A 19,263-nucleotide genomic window follows, 5' to 3' on the forward strand; every position below is an offset into this window, starting at 1 on the left:
GTGTTTAAGGGAGAAAGATCCAGTGACATAAACCACCACATTTTCTAGCTAGTCTGGTAACCATGAGTTTAAATAAGTGAAACAACTTTCTTTCACAGATTTTGATTAAATGTTCGGTTCCACACACATGTATTTGTTGCAAGTCTGCGGGAACATTCATTACCTACAGTTTCTGCAAATCTGTCTATCAGAAAAATGGAATTAGTTTTAAATAAAATCAAACAGTTAGGAGGTCATACAAGGGATATTCTTAAAATGTATACATTTAACATAAATAAGTATGAAACTATTGCTTTTTTTGTTTGTTTGTTTGTTTGCATTTTTGTCATTACGTCACATCTCATCATACGGAAGTGAGTCTCTTCCTAAGTGATAAAATTGAAGTTATTAATATAAAGAAATGTAGAGAATGAGTCTTGCACATTACTTACCTAAAATATGTGGCAATACAAAGAATGACAACAAGCATTGGGTAATATATATAGAATCCATCTGCAATGAAGGACAGCACTTTCATTGATCCCATTATCTGGAAAACAGATCCAGAAGAGCAAGGAGGTTTTCGGTTCAAAACACACAAATACACAATCCTTTGGTTACATAAACATAGGTATTATCATCACAGATCTGATTCTTGTCATCTCACCTAACCCAAATTCAGTACAAATTCAGTGTGTTTCATCTGGTGTGGAAGGACAACAAAGGAGACTATTTGCTAAGAACAAAGTTACATATTACTTGCTGTCAGAAACTGGTCGTTCAGTACAACCAAAACCAGCACTTTTCAGCAACCAGTTAGGTTAGCTCCGAATCCTTAAAGATACACCATATGCTGAAGCCAGTGGAAGCTAAAGTTCTTAAGAGGAGAAGCCTACACTTCAGCAAGCTACACTTTTCTAGGACAGAGAGGACATAACATTTGGTTGACAACTCCACTGTAGCCAGCAATCATTACCAAACCCCTTCTCTATAACTGCTTCTATCCTGTTTAATGTAAGTGCTAAAATACAAACATTTGAATCTTACTACAAGAATTATCACAAAGTATTTTTCCTATTCTCCAAACCATGACAAAGCCTCAATGCTATATTTTCTGTACTTACTGATGTGTAAGCAGTTGGTTGAGCATCTCTGTGAGAGATTGTTGCATCCATGTGGGTCAGGCCCAAGAAGTTCAAGCATAATGGTGGAGTAAGACGGCAAAATAACCTGAATAAATGCAAGAGGTAACAAACAGCATTTAAAACAACTTACTGCATCAAAAATATTTAAAGGCTTATATCAAGGTGTATGGCTTTTATGGCCAGATTGAATGGGGCTTTAGGCAACTTGACCTACATGAAGGCAATCCTGCCCAATACAATGGTCTTGAACTAGATATCTTTAAGGTCCCTTGCAACTCAAACCATCCTATTACTCAATTTAGACACATATGTGAATATAGATGAAAGAATATGAGTAAAAAGCTTAATGGACATTCTCAATAGATAATGTCACAAAAAAAATTGCAAAATATGCACCACATACTCACATGCCACTGAAAAGGAGACTGTATGCATCTGTTTGATGATGTGAAGCTAAGTAGTAATAGTTAAATACACGAATTCTGAAGACAGTGGAATAAACACAGATACTGAGGAAGAAGATGGTAAGAAAACAGGCCATCTGTAAAAGAGAGGAAAAAAATTATTTGAATACAGAACTATCCTGGTTTTGCCTGGGACAGTACTAATTTTCTTCCTAGTAGATGATATGGTGCTGTATTTTGGATTTAGAATAACACTGATAACACATCTACAACTTAGCTGCTGCTGAACAATTCTTTACACTAAGTCAACATATTATCTGATCAGCAAGGAGTAGGGGGTGCACAAGGTGCTGGAAGGGAACAGAACCAGGACAGCTGAACTGAACTAGGTAAAGAGACACCTCATACCATACAGCACCAGGCTGAACAGTAAGACAGGGCTGGGGTCTGGTTAGGGTGGCTGTTGCTGCTCAGGAACTGGCTGGGCACTGGTCAGCAGGTGCAGCACTTCTTCTGTTCATTCTTTTTGTTATTAAGACTTCAGTTTTATTGTTTATTTTCCTTTTCTTCCTTTTTCTTCTCTCTTCTTTTGTATTACACTGTGCTTATCTCAAGCCAGAATTTTTTGCACTATTCAATTTTCTCCCCTATTCTGCTGCATGGAAGCAGTGAATGAACAGCTGTGTGCTGTTTAGCTGCCTACTGCGTTAAACCACAAGAACTCTACTAAAAGTATGAACGTGTTCACACAATCTGCATATGCAACAGATCAAGTGCAGTGTAATTTTTCATTTTGAGGTAGGGCAATAGCAACACAAGTGCCAACACAAGTTTAAGGAGGTTTTTTTCCCTAGTATTGAGCCATACTTGAAATGTTCTGCACTTCATATAAGTATAGCAAAACTGACATTAGAAACATTTATTCTAAGTTTTTGTTACATAAATGGCATTAAGTGCCTTGATAAATACTATGAATGACTTGACACCATCTTTTCTTAAAAAGCTTTAAAAACAGGTGTTTTAAATTGAACCCAATTTATTAGTATGCTGAAGCTTCTTCCACTCATCTGCTTAACTTGTACCTTTCTGCACTCAAATTCTAGCCCCATCAGCCAGGATTAGATTTCTGGCCAGCAGGAGAAAGAGGCCACATAAACAGTCAACAATATGCTAAGTCTAAATACCCAGACTCCAAGCTAACATTTCACAAATTACTCTACATGTAGTATTCAGGTGGAATGGATTTCTCTCTGTAATAGAGAGGCAGAAGGCAGACCTCCCTCACAAAACCGAAGTCTGGTACTAAATATTTTACAGAGCTTCTGAAAGCTTACAAATTACTTACAGAAACTTAAAGTCTGTTTCATCTACTATTATTGCAAAAACAATCTAGTTTAAAGTTTCTCTTGAGTGATTATCTCAAACTTACCTCTATGTATATATAATTGTACGTCTTTTCTGCCAGCTGTATGAAAACTGCAAATAGTGATAAAACCGGCCTTGTGCTGAAAAACGTGCACTCTGACCACACGACAATCACAGAGAACGTGGCCAAAACAACTGCAAGAACCCTGTAAAACCATGGTCGTAAAAGACACTCCCAGTACCACTCTGAAAAACAAACACACATACATCCCTACTGAGTCAGTGAAAATTAAGACAACCAGAAATGCAACTCCTGCAGAAGAACAAAAACCCACTGATAACTTACTGCATGAACGCCCTTACAATCAAGGCTAAATCTTAGAATCATAGAATCACTCAGGTTGGAAAAGACTTTATGATCATTGAGTTCAACCATGACCTAACCATACTAACCTAACTTCTAGCAACCCTCCACTAAATCATGTCCCTCAGCATCACATCCAAATGGCTTTTAAACACATCCAAGGGATGGTGACTCAACCACCACCATGGGGAGCCTATTCCAGTGCTTAACAGCCTGTACAGAAGTGTTTCCTGATATACAATCCAAACTTACCATGGTGCAACTTGAGGACATTTCCCCTCATCCTGTCACCTATCACCACTGAGAAGACACCAGCTCCACCCTCACTGTAAGCACCTTTCAGGTGCTGGAGGAGAGTGATAAGGTCTCCCCTCAGCCTCCTTTTCCCCAGACTAACAGCCCCAGCTCCCTCAGTCTCTCCTTGTTGGGCACATTCTCCAAGCTCTTCACAAGCCTTGTTGCCCTTCTTTGGACCTGCTCCAGTATCTTTCTGTACGGAGGAGCCCAAAACTGAACACAGTACTGGAGATGAGGCCTCACCAGTGCTGAGTACAGGGGCAGGATGACTTCCCCAGTCCTGCTCTCCACACCATTCCTGATACAAGCCAGGATGCCATTGGCCTTCTTGGCCACCTGGGCACACTGCTGGCTTGTATTCAGCTGACTGTCCATCAGTACACCAGGGTCCCTTTCCTTTCCATCAGGCAGCTTTCCAGCCACTCCTCCCCAAGCCTGTAGGGTTGCCTGGGGTTGTTGTGACCAAAATGAAGGACCTGACATTTGGCCCTATTGAAACTCATACAGTTTGCCTTGGCCCATAGATCCAGTCTATCCAGGTCCCTCTGTAGTGCCCTTCTCCCCTCAAGCAGATCAACATTCCCTCCCAACTTGGTGTTGTCTGCAAACTTACTGAGGGTGCACTCAATCCCCTAATCAAGATTGTTAATAAAGATGTTAAATAGAAGCAACCCCAGTACCGAGCACTGGGGGACACTGCTCATGACCGGCCACCAACTGGATTTAACTCCATTGACCACAACCCTTTAGATCCAGCCATCCAGACATTATTTCACCCAGAGGAGCATACACCCATCCAAACCATGGGCAGCCAGCTTCTCCATGTTGTGGGGGACAGTGTCAAAGGCCTTACTGAAGTCCAGGTAGACCAACCACATTGACAGCCTTACCCTCATCCAACTAAGCGGATCACCTTGTCACAGAATGAAATCAGGTTTGTCAGACATCTCAACCTACAGAGTTGCACATCCAAATTCTGAGCTTTGCTGATGTCTAGCGATCTGTCTCAGCCTTAAAGAATTATATGCACAGCTGTGTAAGACAGAATGGATTTGGGCTGCAAATGTTGCAAAATTATTAGGGAGAAGTATTAGAGGGAGCAGAACAGGATTTCCCACTTTCAGCCCAAATACTATGACCCACTTTTTATTTGTCATTTGTATAATGCTCTAACCACAAACAAAGCCTGGACTGTAAAATTGTATCAAGAAATAAATCACTGATAGTATACATCAAATTAGAACTTAATATGTGACAAGACACTTTCTAAAAAACTGCATAAACAACAACATTCCCAATTATCAGTACAGGACAGACAAAGAGCTCTTTCCCCTGTGCTTTACTGCAAGAGCTGCAATATCCTGATATTCTACAAATGCAGAAGTCAGGTACAAATCCGTAATTTGAAATCTCTTAATTTTTTCTTCATTTAAAGCTTCAAAATATTTCAGTTACTATTAAAACAACCTACTGCTATTAAATTTGTAAAACGTTTAAACCTAGAGTCAAGTACATAACTCGACGCCTGATGAATCTTTCTGAATATCTTCATATAAAGCCACCTGTTCTTACATAACATTACCAGTTACTCCTTTATATATTCAAAATCTGGATAACAGCACTTACCAATAGTTGGTGTGTAGAAATACTGAATAATTTTGTTCTCTGGTTCCTGGGACTGAAAAGTATGAACAAACTGTCGAGTTGCACTAGTTTCATTTTTTGCCACATCTTCCAGGTAAAAGGCTTGTTCTAGAAGAATTTGCCACTGGACCTGTGTACGACGATGTCTTTGTACTGAATAAATAACCTACAATAAATTCCAAGAAATTATGGTTACAACATACTCATTCCAAGAAATGAGAGAAAAGCTTTGCAGAAATCCCTTAAAAATTTCCACATTACAAAACTGCTAAGATTAATTCCGTACACTCATAAAGGCAGGCAGTAAACTCTCTTAATAGGTAAGCTGTAAGGGAACAACACATTCCATGGGTATTACTGTACTTTCATAACAATCAATCTGTATCATTAGCAAGCCTACTTTTTCCCAAAATAGCTTTTAATTTTTGCAACTCAGCAAATGTCATGCTTTTTTACAATGAACTGCCAATACGTCATTGCAAGAACCCCAGAATCATCAATCATCTAGCCAATTAAAATACTGTTATCTTGTAAGAGTTTTTACATATCCAGAAAGTAGATCTGTATTATTTGAGATATTGAACTTCTTTATTTTCTTTCTCTCTGAAAAGTCATTAAGTAGTGTTGCAGAACCCACTACAGCAGGCATGTTCAACCTGTGGCCCAGCACAGCTCACAACGCAGCCCATCCCATTCCTGTTGTAGAAACAGCAGCTCTTCCCCACAGAGCAGTCCTGGGCATGTAGCCATCACTCAGCAACAGCTGAACAGTCAGTGTGCTATTAACACTGTCAATTGAAAGCAGGGCACAGGGAAGCCAGTGCTGCACTGTGCTGACTCAGGTGATGGCAAATAATTGTATGCATGTTGATACATAGGCTGAACACAGGGCTGTGAAAAGAGAAGAATATGCAGCCATGCTTTCTGTTTTGATAAAGGAATTTGAAAATAGAATCAGAGAATCATAGAATCCTTAGAGTTGAAGAGGACCTTTAATGGCCATTTAGTCCAAATACCCTGTACTGAACAGGGACATGAACAGCTATATCAAGAGCTCACAACCTGGTCCAGTGTGCCTTGAATATCTCCAGGGACAAAGCATTCACCACATCTCTAAGCAACCTGTTCCACTGCTTCACTACCCTCACTGTAAAAGGCTTTTTCCCAACTTAAATCTACCCTCTTCAAGTCTGAAGCTATTTCTCCTTGTCCTATTACAACAGACCTTGCTAAAGAGTCTGTCCCCTCTTTTCTTGCAGCTCCCCTGTAGACACTGAAAGGCAGCTACCAGCTATCTGATGCCTTCACTTCTCCAGATTGCAAAGCCCCAGCTCTCTCAGCCTGTCCTCACAGGGAAAGCATTTCATCCCTTGGGTCATTTTTGCACCCATCCTCTGGATGCACTCCAAGAAGTTCATGTCTCCCTGCTCTGAGAATTCCACATCTGGATGCAGTATTCCAAGCGAGGCCACAGAGTAGAGGGGGCAGAATCATTCCTCAACCTGTTGGCCATGCTTCTTTTGATGCGGCCCAGGATACAGTTGGCTTTCTGGTCTGTAAGGGAACATTGCAATATCTCCTATTTCACTGTGTTGACCCAAAACATCATAGGTGAGTACTGGAGATATAGCAGCAGAGGCTGAACCTTCCCACCAATATTCCATTAGGTTTTACTGCCTTGTGACAGATGGCAGCAGAGGGGCAGTCTGACAAAATGGAGTCTGACTTGGAAGTGCATATGAAGCAAAGATTTGTCACTGAATTCCTCTATGCAGAAACAAATTGCACCTACTGATATTGATAAATGCTTTCTTAATTGTTATTGAAACCGAACAGTGAACGTGAGCATGGTGAGGTGGTGGGTAGCGTGCTTCAGCAGTGGTGACAGTAGGTCAGATTGTTATGAGTGTGGCATGCAGGTTCTTGTTCATCGCTGGCAAAAATACACAGCTAACGACGCTGACAGTGCTGAAAAACAATGGTTTGTAGCTCAGAATTTGCTCTAATGAATACTGTTATTGTGATCTTTGTATCTGTTCTCATTTCCATGGAGATGATTAGGAGGCATTACTTTTAGAGCAATCTATGTATATGCAACACAGGACTACTTTTACTCACTCAAAGCAGCCCATGCAAGCAAAAAGGCTGGACAATCATGCACTACAGTAAGCTATTTGGGCAAAACATTTTGCAAAAAATCTGTTTGATTTGTATTTATTCTCACTGCATTTGAATAAACTGTATATTCCCTCATTTATTAACATACCTGCTTGTGAAGTTTGACCAAACTTTTCTCACTTGGATAACTGTTCTGTCTTTCATCGAAATCCTCATAATCATCCATGTTCCTACCCATTCTTTCCTGGTACTCAGTAGGACACTGGAAAGAAAAGAAAAATAACTACTTCTTTATATGTTTTTCAATGTTATGAACATTTCATGCAACTGAAAAGCTCACTCTAACTACAAATTTTTCCTTCTGATGCCAACATTTATTTTCTTCTATTAGAAGAAATGTTTTTTCGTAATAACTCATTTCAACTCCAAAGCTGGTCTTAAAACCACAAGATGCCAATTAGAAAACTCATGTTAAAGAGAAAATAAGATACAGCATCCAGTAGGTGCTGGAAGTACTCCTTCCCCCATCAATTAGCTGAAGATAGTCAAAGAAGAGCAAATTAATTTTTTAATTACCTTTTTTAGTATTGTGTCAACACATTTTCTCAAAGGGTGATTATACTTGATACTCTCACTTACTTTACGAACTTCCTGTTGAGAAAAAAAAAAACAACAGAGCAACAGAGCTGTTTGGTCAGTGGATGAAGTTTTACAGGAAAAGACAAGAATTTCTTCCTTACCAGTGAAAACAATAACCATCAGAGTCTACAACCAGCAAAACTCACTGAGTTTTTTACTCGACATCTAATAAAGCACAAATGAACAACAATTTTAAAAGAAGTTATGTATTTATAAAGCATACTACAGTGTCAGCGTGCAATTATTATTCTGCTTTGTAAAGTACTGTTTTCTACTTGTGAATGCTGAAACAGAACTTATTTTCCTGCTTCAGCTGTAAATAAGGGGAAGGAGTTTGCTTCTTACATGGTGTAGTTCTGCTTTCATAGCTAAGTAGTTTGCCAAGTGTCCTCTGGTACTACAGTTTCTAGCATTTTAGTAATTTCTTTCTCTGATAAAGGAAGAAAACAGAAGTCTAAACTAAAACTGGTAAAAGCCAAAATTTTGTGATAATTGCCACAACACAAATGTATAATATTCACAATCAAGTTACAAGAGTCAGCACTGGTGCTCTTAGGAATGTTTTTTAAAAATATTTTCAAGTTTCAGAGTTCCTCTGAAGGCTGGGAAATAAAGAAAATATATGCCAGGCAAGTTTTCTACAGGAAAAGTGCAATGTCTGCAGATCAAAAGACAAGTGACTGCCAGTTCTCAGTACTTAAAGTAACTTTTTATATGCACTAACAATATAGTTGATTTTATGTTGTACAAGATATAACCTCAGAATGTGTCAACTGGCATGGCTAACCAAGGATCTGCTGGTTAGACCGAGGGAAAAGAAACGTACAGGCAGCAGAAGCAAAGTCTAGGAAGAATACATGGATGTTATCCATGGATGGTACCAGAAAAGTGAAGGTGCAGATGGAACTGAACTTAACAAAGGATATGAAAAATAACAAGAAGGGATTCTACAGTACACTTTTCAGAAGAGAGAAGCAAGAAGAGAGCATAACCCCTGTGATAAATCAGAAGGGAGAACCAGCAAAAGCAGTTAAAGAGAAGGATTAGGCCTCAGCTCAGGAGGCCAGCTGTAACCTGGGCTGCATCTAACAAGGAGTGACCAGCACGGTGAGGTGATTGTCCCCCTCTGCTCTTCCTGTCAGGACCCACCTGCAGAATCACATCCAGGTCTATGGCCCCCGCAAAAGAAAGATTTGGAGGTGCTGAAATTGGTACAGACAAGGCCACAGAGAAGATCAGAGGGCTGCAGTACCTCTATTATGAGGAAAGGCTACGCTTGCCTAGTCTGGAGAAGAAAAGGTTCAAGGAAGACCACACTGGGGCCTTCCAATACTTAAAAGGAGCTTGTAAAAAAGAGTGAGACCAGCTTTCTGTCTGATAGTGACAAGTGGGAATGGTTTTAAATTTTCCTAGATGTTAGGAACAAATTATTTACTCAGAAGGTAAAGGAGCAGGTTGCCTTGAGACACTGTGAATGCCCCATCCCTGGAGGCATTCAAGGCCAAACTGGATGGGGTTATGGGAAGCCTGATCTAGTGAGTGACAGCCCTGATCAGGGGGGTTAGAACCAGAACCCAAGCCATTCTATGATTCCAAAACATATCGAAAGATCAGCACAAAAATATACACAACATAGTTCACAAACACTAGCAAAATATCCATACACTAGATTTTCAAGCATCACTCTGGATTGTTACTCATTAGTCACCAACATTACTACAAAAGGGTCAATACACGAAAAAAATAAACCAAACACCAAATAATGACCAGCAGGTTGCCATGAGATAAATATTCTTCTAATTAGGAACTACTTCCTTTCCAATATTTATATAGGATGTAGTGTCAAAGAGGTGCACTATAATGACCTTCTTAAATTACAGATACCTCATAGTAAGTAGTTGTGGCAAGTAGTTTTCTTGCCACAAATACCTAATACCAGAAAATTCAGCAATGACAGCCTGACAATAACCTTCACTTACTTTGTAGCATAAGCTAGTTAATTACCTCCATAATATCCTCCAAATTCTCCTCTGCATCTGCTTTTTCAGTCATCAGTTTGGCAGCTTTGAAATAGGTCTTCATGAGAAGATAACCCCTCTTAGCCCCATTCCAGTGAGAACGGGGAATTTCCACCAGACCATAGCCCAAAAGCAACACAAGAAGAAAGAGACCCCACGTGTTTGCAGCAGCAATCCCAATAGTCTGAAGCTGATTCCTAAAGAAAACAAATGAAAAGCACAAACAGAAAAGTTCAACAAGAAGTTTAAGTCTGTCTAGCAAAAGTTGCGTCAACTAAAAGGTTTTTTTGTGTGTGCATGTATTTTAAATAGCTATTTCAACTACAGAAGACTTTTACACAAGACATTTTTTTATTACACCTTGTTTTAAACACTTGTGCAATTACTTACAGTATTATTCTTACCATTGTAAATTGAACTTCGGGTTTACCGCTACGTATATTAAAAATGCTCCAAAAATCAGCAGGTAAGTACCATAATAGATTGCATTCTCAATCAGTGCAGTTTTAATCTTTCCAGTAATGGAGAACCCTCCTGACCTAGCGTAAGACTGCATGAAAGGTAGCAGAATCCTATGAAGGAAGCAAACAAAAGCAAAACAGATCAGCCAATCAAAAATAACAACAACAACCCCCCCCCCCCCTATATATATATATGTATATACATGTAATAGTCTATCAGTGGAAAGATATTGACACACAGGTGTTAAAAGCTTTTGCCAAGATAAGTTAATGAGGTTTTTATTCCAGATATATTGGTCTGACAGCAAATCTTAAAAAAAAAAAAAAAAAAAAAGTTATAGAAAAAAGTTATAGTTAGCTTTACTAGGAAAAAACTCTTTATCAAGAGCTCACTACCAGTCTTGATTTTAATGACTGAGAAAAAGAAGCTATTTAAGAATGTGCTGGTCACTGATCATACGTAATCTAAACCAAAAGCACAATCAGTTTGAAGTAGATATATCTACAATTTTTTACTACGTAATTCAATAAAAATCAATAATTTACAATACTACATTAAAATTACCCAACTTATTCACAGAATTATTTTGATGTTATATTGTCTAAAATGCAATCTTTTCAGACAATCTCCCCATAAAAATTTGTGTGTAAGCTGGTCAGTCTCAGATACAAATGTGAACTATGGGTACAAGGCTGTCACCTTAGTGACAGGCACAAAAAAAAGTACACTCGATACAGTACTTAGGAGAAATATCTTACTTTCATCTGAGACAAAGTTGTTTTTCTTCATTGAGTCTGGTGTGATGCTATGCTTTGGTTTAGGAGAAGAACAGTGTTGATAACAAATCAATGTTTCAATTCCAGTGCTTTAGAGAGCCAAGGAGATTTTGGTTTCTCAGATTGTTGTACAGTCCCATTAGCGAGAGGGCTGGCGGCAGTGGGGAGCCAGGAGAGGACAGAACGAGGACAGCTGACATAAACTGGGATATTCCATTCCACGTGACATCACCCAGAAGGAAAGCTTGAAAAAGGGTGGGGAGTTCACTGGGTAGCCCCAGCTGCTTGGGGACTGGCTGGGCATTGGTCAGCAGCTGGTGAGCAACTGTTTCTGCACCACACATTCATATATATAATTATCCTATCTATTATTCTTCTTTCTTTCCTTTACCTTTTCTCTATCTTAGTAAATAGCTTCCATACCAACCCACAAGTTATACTTTTTCCCCCTATTCTCTCTCCCATCCCACTGGGAAGGGAAGGCAGTGAGCAAACAACTGCCTGGTACTTAACCACCTGTCAAGTTAAACCACAACTAGAAATTTCATTGATAGATTTTTAGAATGATGATATTACAACTGCGACAATATTACACTTATAAATTATACGTGTATAACACTGTCATATTCCTTGGCCTAACTTACCATGTTAAAAACTGTGATGTCCAGTATACAACGCGCCAGAAAATTGGCATAATTCCATCGGGGATATAGCTCCATGGTTTGAAACATTTTTGCTTGCTGTAATAGCGTAGGGAAACTTGTTAGTAGTTGTGAAGTCAAAAGTGTTGAAGTCCGTTCCTCCCACCCCCTATAAATTCCACTATCTAGAAAAGATTTTGAAAATAGCAGAAGAAATAACACATACTTTTTAAGTAGTCAATTTCAACCACATCAGAAGAAAATAAAGTGAACCCTGATTTGAAGTACATTTAGTATTTAACTCATCAAAAACAACGCATTTGGGCAAGATAGCTTTTTAAAAAAAGAACCTGCTCAAAGAGACATTTTAATAAGCAATTCAAGGCTTTAATTTTTCTTCTTGCACAGAAAGCACTTCCATCATGCAAAGAAAAAAATATTTTCTGTAGACAGAAAAGCATTTAACTTTAATTTACACAGAAGATTTTTCACAGGTATCTTGATATACTAAGAAGACCATTCAGTGGCAAGAAAGTATATTAGTTGTTTCTCCTACAAACCAGCTCAGCTTAGTCATCACATCTGTATAAACTGATTTTGTTGTACTCTTTGGGAGGTACAATAAAGGTAGTGTTTGCTTCAGGAAACAAATAGAAAAAAAGCCACTGGAGGCTTTCTGACAGAGCAGAACAAATGGCATGGTGTTCATCTACACCAAGATACTTGTCGTGTTCTTTTCCACACTCATCTGAGTAATTAAATAACGATGAGTCAAGGGGCAACTCCACCAGTTTAATAGGAGCATCTGCTGAGAAATAATTGATGCTTTCCAGAATCAAACTAGTTAAACCTGTGCTGTGAGGTGTTTTTTGCCTTTACATATGCAGTCTAAATATTTTCAGAACTATCAAATTAAAATAGCATGACACTCAGTGTGACTAGAGGTTTCAAACAAAATGTTAAGGTCTGATTACTGCTAACACTACCTAGCCAACCAAGTTCTAAAATATTTCTATTTTATAGTCTCAAGTTATAAACTGTGTAACAGTTGTCAGCATATTCTGAAATTACAGGCAAGCCACAAGGCTATTAAAAAGTTTTCACATTGTGCATTTACCAAAATATGTTTAATTAACAAACACTGAGCAGTCTAAAACAAAAGGTAAGAAGTTGTGTTTCTAAGTCTAGCATTTTACAGTGCTTCCATAAATAACAATATCCTGGCAGTCTCTACTTTTGGAGAACAAATCTGGCACTACATTGCACATAATGGACACCTTGAATGAAAGTACACTGCACATATCTGCAAGATGCGGAACCAGTCAACTGAGGCAAAATGGATACAGAGAGTCAACATACATCCATGTTTCCCATCTGTAATTATTTTAATTATTTCCTTCCTGCTAGAGGAGAGCAAATGAGCAGTTCCTGATTACTGATTTTTTTTTTTTTTTTTTTTTTTTGTCAGGGAGGCTTGGACATTAGGAAAAACTTGATTACCACAAGAGTGATCAAACACTGGAACGGGTTTTCTAATGATGTCTACAATGCCCCATGCCTTTCTGTGTTGAAGAGGCATTTGGATAACACCCTCAGCAATATGCTTTAAGTTTGGGTTAGCCCTGAAGTGGTCAGACAGCTGCACTCATCTTTGAGGATCATCTGAACTATTCCTACATCCAACTGAACTACTCTATTCCAACTTTAATTATTATATATGCACCATTATTATAATAACCCTTTACATATGTTCCTTGAATATGAGGTAAGTCTTAATCTCTACATTAATAATTTATAGAATTAGATTTTCATATCCAAAGTCTTAAAATTATGGAGCATTCATCATGGCATTTCCTGATAGATAACCAATGTTGTTAAAAAAAACTTAGTTCTATCACTTTAACACCAGGAGAAATCTATTGTGAAACTAAAAACATTAATGGGAATATTTAGGTAATTAATTAGGACTAGTTATTACAAATAAATGCCAACTAATAGATGCAGATATGCTGTTCTTCACCTCTTCTCTCAGCTTCCTGTATGCTTACAATCTTCAAATGTCACTTCACACAGGTAGTACTTACATAGTAGTCATAAAATTATACATATATATATATATATATATTCCCTGCTACTAAAAAAAGAAAGCCATGAAATGTTTCTTTAAGAAAAGCCTATTTGAAGAAAACTTACCTTGGAGCAAGAGTAACAAAAGAGCCATTACTTTCTGCAGGGCTGGAGTTAACAGCAAGCTTGCATCGATTATAAATGGTCTAAAAGACAATTTTTTTTATCAGTGATCAGGAAAAAATGCAATGTGTACTTAAAAACAACAAGTACCATTTTAAACACATTTCCTTTCCTCTGAATTTACATTTGGGAGCAACTAAAGTAATAAACACTCAACATGCAGCCTGCATGCAGGAAAACAAAGTAAAATGGAAGTGCTTCTATGCTGCTGAAATAAATTAAAAGACTTCTATAAACAAAGAGTATTCTAAAATGTGAAAGATTTGTTATGAGAGCAACAAAATTAACTGTAACAGAGAAGTTGTCATGCAAAAAGTGACGTTCTAAGTTTCAAAAGACACTGTTAGAGATCTTTACTTGCTGTTTTAGATAGAGTATCCTGCAATTACAACTTTAAAAACAAACAGAACAGATACTTTATTTTACATAACAGAGTGGAAAGTTTTACAAACTTCTTACCGTACTGACATCCAAAGGCAGTATAAATACAATCAGAAAGCAGAGATACCATGCCAGTAATGTTGCAATGATCACCAGCCTATGCTGTTTCTTGAAGTCTCCATATCGATGAAGTAGGAATAAGGCCAGAAAAAAGACAAACACAATCTCAAGGCCCAACGCTGCACCACTCATTATTGTAGGTTGACTCCAGGCACTCAGCACAGCTCACATAAAAACGCTGATAGAACTGCAAGACAAGACATTATTTAATTACATTAGAATCTTTCAAAGATATTTAGGCAGAAACAAGTTTTCAGTGTAAATTAAACTTACTAATAGGTTTTTCTGATTTTATGTAAAAACTGAGAACAAGATTTTCTGCAAGATGCTCTGAACTCTGCTGCATCTTCATGGTCCAGAGGATCCTGAAATCATTTCTTTGTTCACGAGTAAGTCTATAACCCTAACTTTTAAGATAACTATAGAGAAATCTCTCTTTTACTTTTGTCTACCAGAATGCAAGTAATTTGAACAAAGGAAAGGTTTAAAGTTAAACATTTCCAAAAAGATACTGAGAAACTTCTATTTAATGAGCTGTACATCAACTACAAATTTAAATTCTCTACTCAAGAGTTAATAGAGCATAAAAATACAGCAAAGCTATTTGCAATGCAGCTCTTCTAAAATTTCATATGAGCCAATGTGTTAGGTAGCTAATTCACCTTCCTACTTTTCTTCTGCTCTTCTCCAGAAGAACACAGGTCTCCATTCATTATTAGACTTCCTATATTTTCCTTTCCTCTGGGATGACTTACTGCTACAGTCAAGACTGCTAAAAATCTTTGAAAGCTCGTCCTCACACAGGCATGCTATTAAGCAAAAACCAGTGAGCTGCACAGATCTGTGAGAGAAAATGTCACCACCTTGTTACACGGTTACTAAAATTGCTTCTGATCCTTAACACTTCATACGGTAAAATAAATAAATTGTTTACCGTGTTTAACTTGCTCTTCCATCAAAATTACCATCTTGTTTGTTTTGATTCAACTGAAAGATCTTTCAACATCATTTCTTCACTGTTCTATTTTTAAGTGTTTCTAAGTGTCACTGAACTCAAGATTTAAAAGAAATGCTACTACTAAAATTTCCCTCAATTTACTCAAATTCTGCTCAAGTAAACCATTTATTATACTAATCTCTCAGTACACAGCTAAAATGTTATGAGAGCACTACACACTGAAAGTTGCTTTATTTCCAGAAAAGAATTTCAAAGTTTGTGATGCCAGTACTTGCTTTAGGAAGTCCTCTAGGACCCATCATAGCCACACCTTATGCTATGCAATTAAAAGTATACGTCATACACTCCATGAGTCATACCTACAGAACTTTTTACTACAGTCACACCTAAGGAGCTGCAATCAATAAAGAACATGAAAATTTTGTGTGTGAGATGCCGCACTCAGTTCTTATCCAGAGATTTCAGAAAGGTTATAAGCATGTACTGAACACACTAAAATCAAGAGGGAATTGAACTTGCACAGCTTCAATTCACTTTCAAAGATTTGGTTCAAAAATGTTGGACAGAAAATAGTAAAAAGTAGTTCTAGGGAAAAAAAAAAAAAAAATTTAAAAGTCCTGCAAAGAGAGAAACATATTTCTTGAGTGGAGCTCTTATTGTGAACAAAATCTTCTTAGGAAGACAGCCATACCTGGGACCCTTGCTAATAGAATCAGGACTTAGAATATATTACTGCTTGCCTGTGGGAAACAGCATTTGCCTCTGAAGCTGGCTGTTAACATACAGAAAGATAAGATGCTTGCCCACAATCCTGTTTCTCAACTATTAGCACTCCCCAGAACCAGCTGGCTGAAATTCCCAGACCCTCTCCAGAGATCAGTGAACTACTTCAGAAGAGCTCTTTCTGCTCACATGTTTCTGTTAAGCAATTACAAGAAGTAACAAAGTATCCACTGAGAGAAAGAGCATCTATTGACTCACTCTATCACTGTAGGATGCAGCACCCTCAACTTAATACAATTTAGATGGAAAGCTGTTTTGTTTTAGACATGGGCTAGAACCATATATTTTGAATCCTATGAATGGAAGAACCTGGGTATCCCCATATAGGACAAGAGTTTCAAAACTGCTACAGGAAATCTTCGAAGATCCAAACACAGCTAAGGACTTAGCAAGAACCCCAAAAGGGTCAGTTCACACTTTAATTACTTCAGAGACTCCCTACCACCATGTCTTAAATTACCTTGGCAGCCTGGAGACTGACCAAGTGCAGGGGTACTTACATTACAAATGAACTAACTGCTCACTCAGCCTGGCACAGAAATTAGGTGCTACTAGATGAAACAGCACAAAAACAACCCAGTTGTTTCTTGAAGATTCTAAACAGCACTCAATTTTATAACAGAGGTAATCCAAGGCAGGGCTAATAATAGCAGTGCACATCTGTGAAGAAAGGCCCAGCAAGGAAGTTAATAAAGCGTGAAAGAGACGCTGTACAGAACAACACTGAAGACAGCTGAAGCATACTGGAAAAAACATCTGTGCAGCAGCACCTCCCACCTCAAGCTGATTCCACAGCTCTGGAGCGCAGCTAAGAAAGCTGCCACCTCCAGCACACTATCAGTGCTGAGTTCCATGGTGAGCTCTTGCCCTTTTGGCAGCCATCTCCCAGCTGCTAACAAGGGTGTTCCAGCACATTTGGCAAAAGAAAAGGTGTCTGCCATAACATCTGTGACAGGGCTCTGATGCCTGCCCTACTCTGCAAAACTATCCAGTAAGAATCCCAAAGACGCACTTAAATCTTCTGCACCAATATAAGTGCTTAACCCTAAGCTTTAGAAACTTTCGTCTTTAAAAAATAAAGTGGAATATCTCATGTTTTAGAAATACTAAAAGGAAGAGAAGGTACTACCACGCTGAAAAAGAACCCCTTCAGACACTTTCATACTCAGCTCTGTTTAGTCTGTTGTTTTTCTGTTTCCTCCCAACTTCCATAGTACACACTGACCCTTGCACCACAGGGATCAGATAAGCAGATGACAGATGAAGAGCTTCTTAGCACAGACAAAACTACCTACAGAAAGAAACAGGCCTTCAGCTGCCCATGAGAGCTGACAAGTGCAGTTGCCCTACTGCACCACCCGGAAGAAATAATCTCTGAAATGAGCCAACAGGTGCAATCTGCATAGCTTTGTTCTTCTAAGAAACAGAGATCAAACCATGCACCAACTAGTATTGTATTAGCACCTGCAATTTCAGTCATCTTGGAATGTACAAAATCACAGAATATCCGGAGTTAAAGGGATCCACAAAGATCACCGAGGCCAGCCCTAGCTACACACACAACCACCCAAAAGCCAGACCATATGTCTGAGAGTGTTGTCCAAACACTTCCTGAACTCTATCAAGCTTGATGTTGCTACCAATACCCTGCAGAGCCTGCTCCTCTCCATGAAGAGAGCTTACAAACAAGAGAGGGACAAACTTTTTACATGGTCCAATAGTGACCAGACCAGGGAGAACGGCTCTAAACTAAAGGAGATTTGGGTTAGATGTTAGGAGAAGATTCCTTGCTCAGAGGCTAGTAAGGTGCTGGCACTGCTGCCAGGAAAGCTGGGGTGCCCCATCCATGGAGGTGCTCAAGGCTGGGCTGGATGGGGCCCTGGACAGCCTGAGCTGGTGGGGGCAACCAGCACATGGCAGGGGGATTAGAACTGGGTGAGCTTTAATGTCCCTTCCAACCCCTGCCTCTCTATGATTTTATGATAATGTATGTAAACAAGATTTAAAACTAACTAAACATTTAATCCATGCATGTAATACTCTGGAAATAGTAACAGAGAGAACACCCAGCAGGGAGGCACTACGATGTACAATAAGAAAGCCATGCAGCTGTAGGATGAACCCAGAACAGAACTTGCGATGCGGGCTGCCTGGGGGATGCTCACACAGAGCAGGTGTCACTGAGAAAGTCTTCGTGTGGTTACAACCATAACGCTGCAGTGAGACGGGCAGCCTGCTCAGAAGATCAGAACTGAAATCACAATTATGCCTTATTTATCCCTTCGGTGGCGACGCGGCTGCGGCCGGCCGAGCTCCATCTGCCACGCGTCGCGCTGCTGCGGGCACGGCCCTGTCAGCGATGGGAGGCTCTGAGGAGCTGTGAGCGGAGCCGCAGGTGCGGGGCCGGATTCCACACAGCGCCGAAGCACCGAGAGCCACGCTGACACGGCCCGTCACGCTGCCGGGGCCGCGGAGCCCGGAGCGGAGACAGCGAAGTGCGCTCTGCAACACACTGCCCGGGGTCCTCGGGAGAAAATAAGGCAACCGAAAATGGGCTAAAAACCCGGAAAACACGCGTCAGATGCCCCGCTTCCTCAGCACCCGGCGGAGCCCAGGCCCCGCTGGCCGCCCGCAGCCCCGAGGCAGGAGCTGTGGTGGGGCCCAGGCCCAACGCGCTTCCCGCCGCGCCCCCCCCCGCTCGTGACTCGGCGCTGCGGCCCCTCACCGCGCTCAGCAGCCGCTCTCCCGCGGAGCCCGGCCGGCCTCCATGCTCGCTGCCGCCTCTACCCCGCGCGAGGCCTCAAACCGCCGCGCACACGGCGCCGCCCGACTCGTTCCGCGCCGCCAGGCCCGGCACCGCCGACATTCCCCCTCCGCCGCCGCCGCCGTTGTCGCCGCCTCCTCCCGGTAGGCGGGCAC

General features: G+C 39.9%; 1 protein-coding gene across 1 annotated transcript in view; it reads right to left on the minus strand.

The window, feature by feature from the left end:
- Positions 1–19,235, minus strand: part of LMBRD2 (LMBR1 domain containing 2) — a 32,536-nt gene extending 13,301 nt beyond the window's left edge. Inside the window, exons 1-13 of the mRNA XM_072359841.1 lie at positions 19,070–19,235; positions 14,562–14,790; positions 14,046–14,125; positions 11,856–11,951; positions 10,378–10,545; positions 9,960–10,170; positions 7,893–7,967; positions 7,465–7,578; positions 5,181–5,364; positions 2,958–3,139; positions 1,532–1,665; positions 1,104–1,209; positions 432–529 (exon numbers count right to left, since the gene is read on the minus strand). Of these exons, the coding sequence (XP_072215942.1) occupies positions 432–529; positions 1,104–1,209; positions 1,532–1,665; positions 2,958–3,139; positions 5,181–5,364; positions 7,465–7,578; positions 7,893–7,967; positions 9,960–10,170; positions 10,378–10,545; positions 11,856–11,951; positions 14,046–14,125; positions 14,562–14,735 (1,622 nt within the window). The 5' untranslated portion in view covers positions 14,736–14,790; positions 19,070–19,235. The remainder of the gene's footprint in view (positions 1–431; positions 530–1,103; positions 1,210–1,531; positions 1,666–2,957; positions 3,140–5,180; positions 5,365–7,464; positions 7,579–7,892; positions 7,968–9,959; positions 10,171–10,377; positions 10,546–11,855; positions 11,952–14,045; positions 14,126–14,561; positions 14,791–19,069) is intronic.
- Positions 19,236–19,263: the final 28 nt, after the last annotated feature.

Source organism: Excalfactoria chinensis, chromosome Z (genome assembly GCF_039878825.1).
Source record: "Excalfactoria chinensis isolate bCotChi1 chromosome Z, bCotChi1.hap2, whole genome shotgun sequence".
Lineage (NCBI taxonomy): Eukaryota > Metazoa > Chordata > Aves > Galliformes > Phasianidae > Excalfactoria > Excalfactoria chinensis.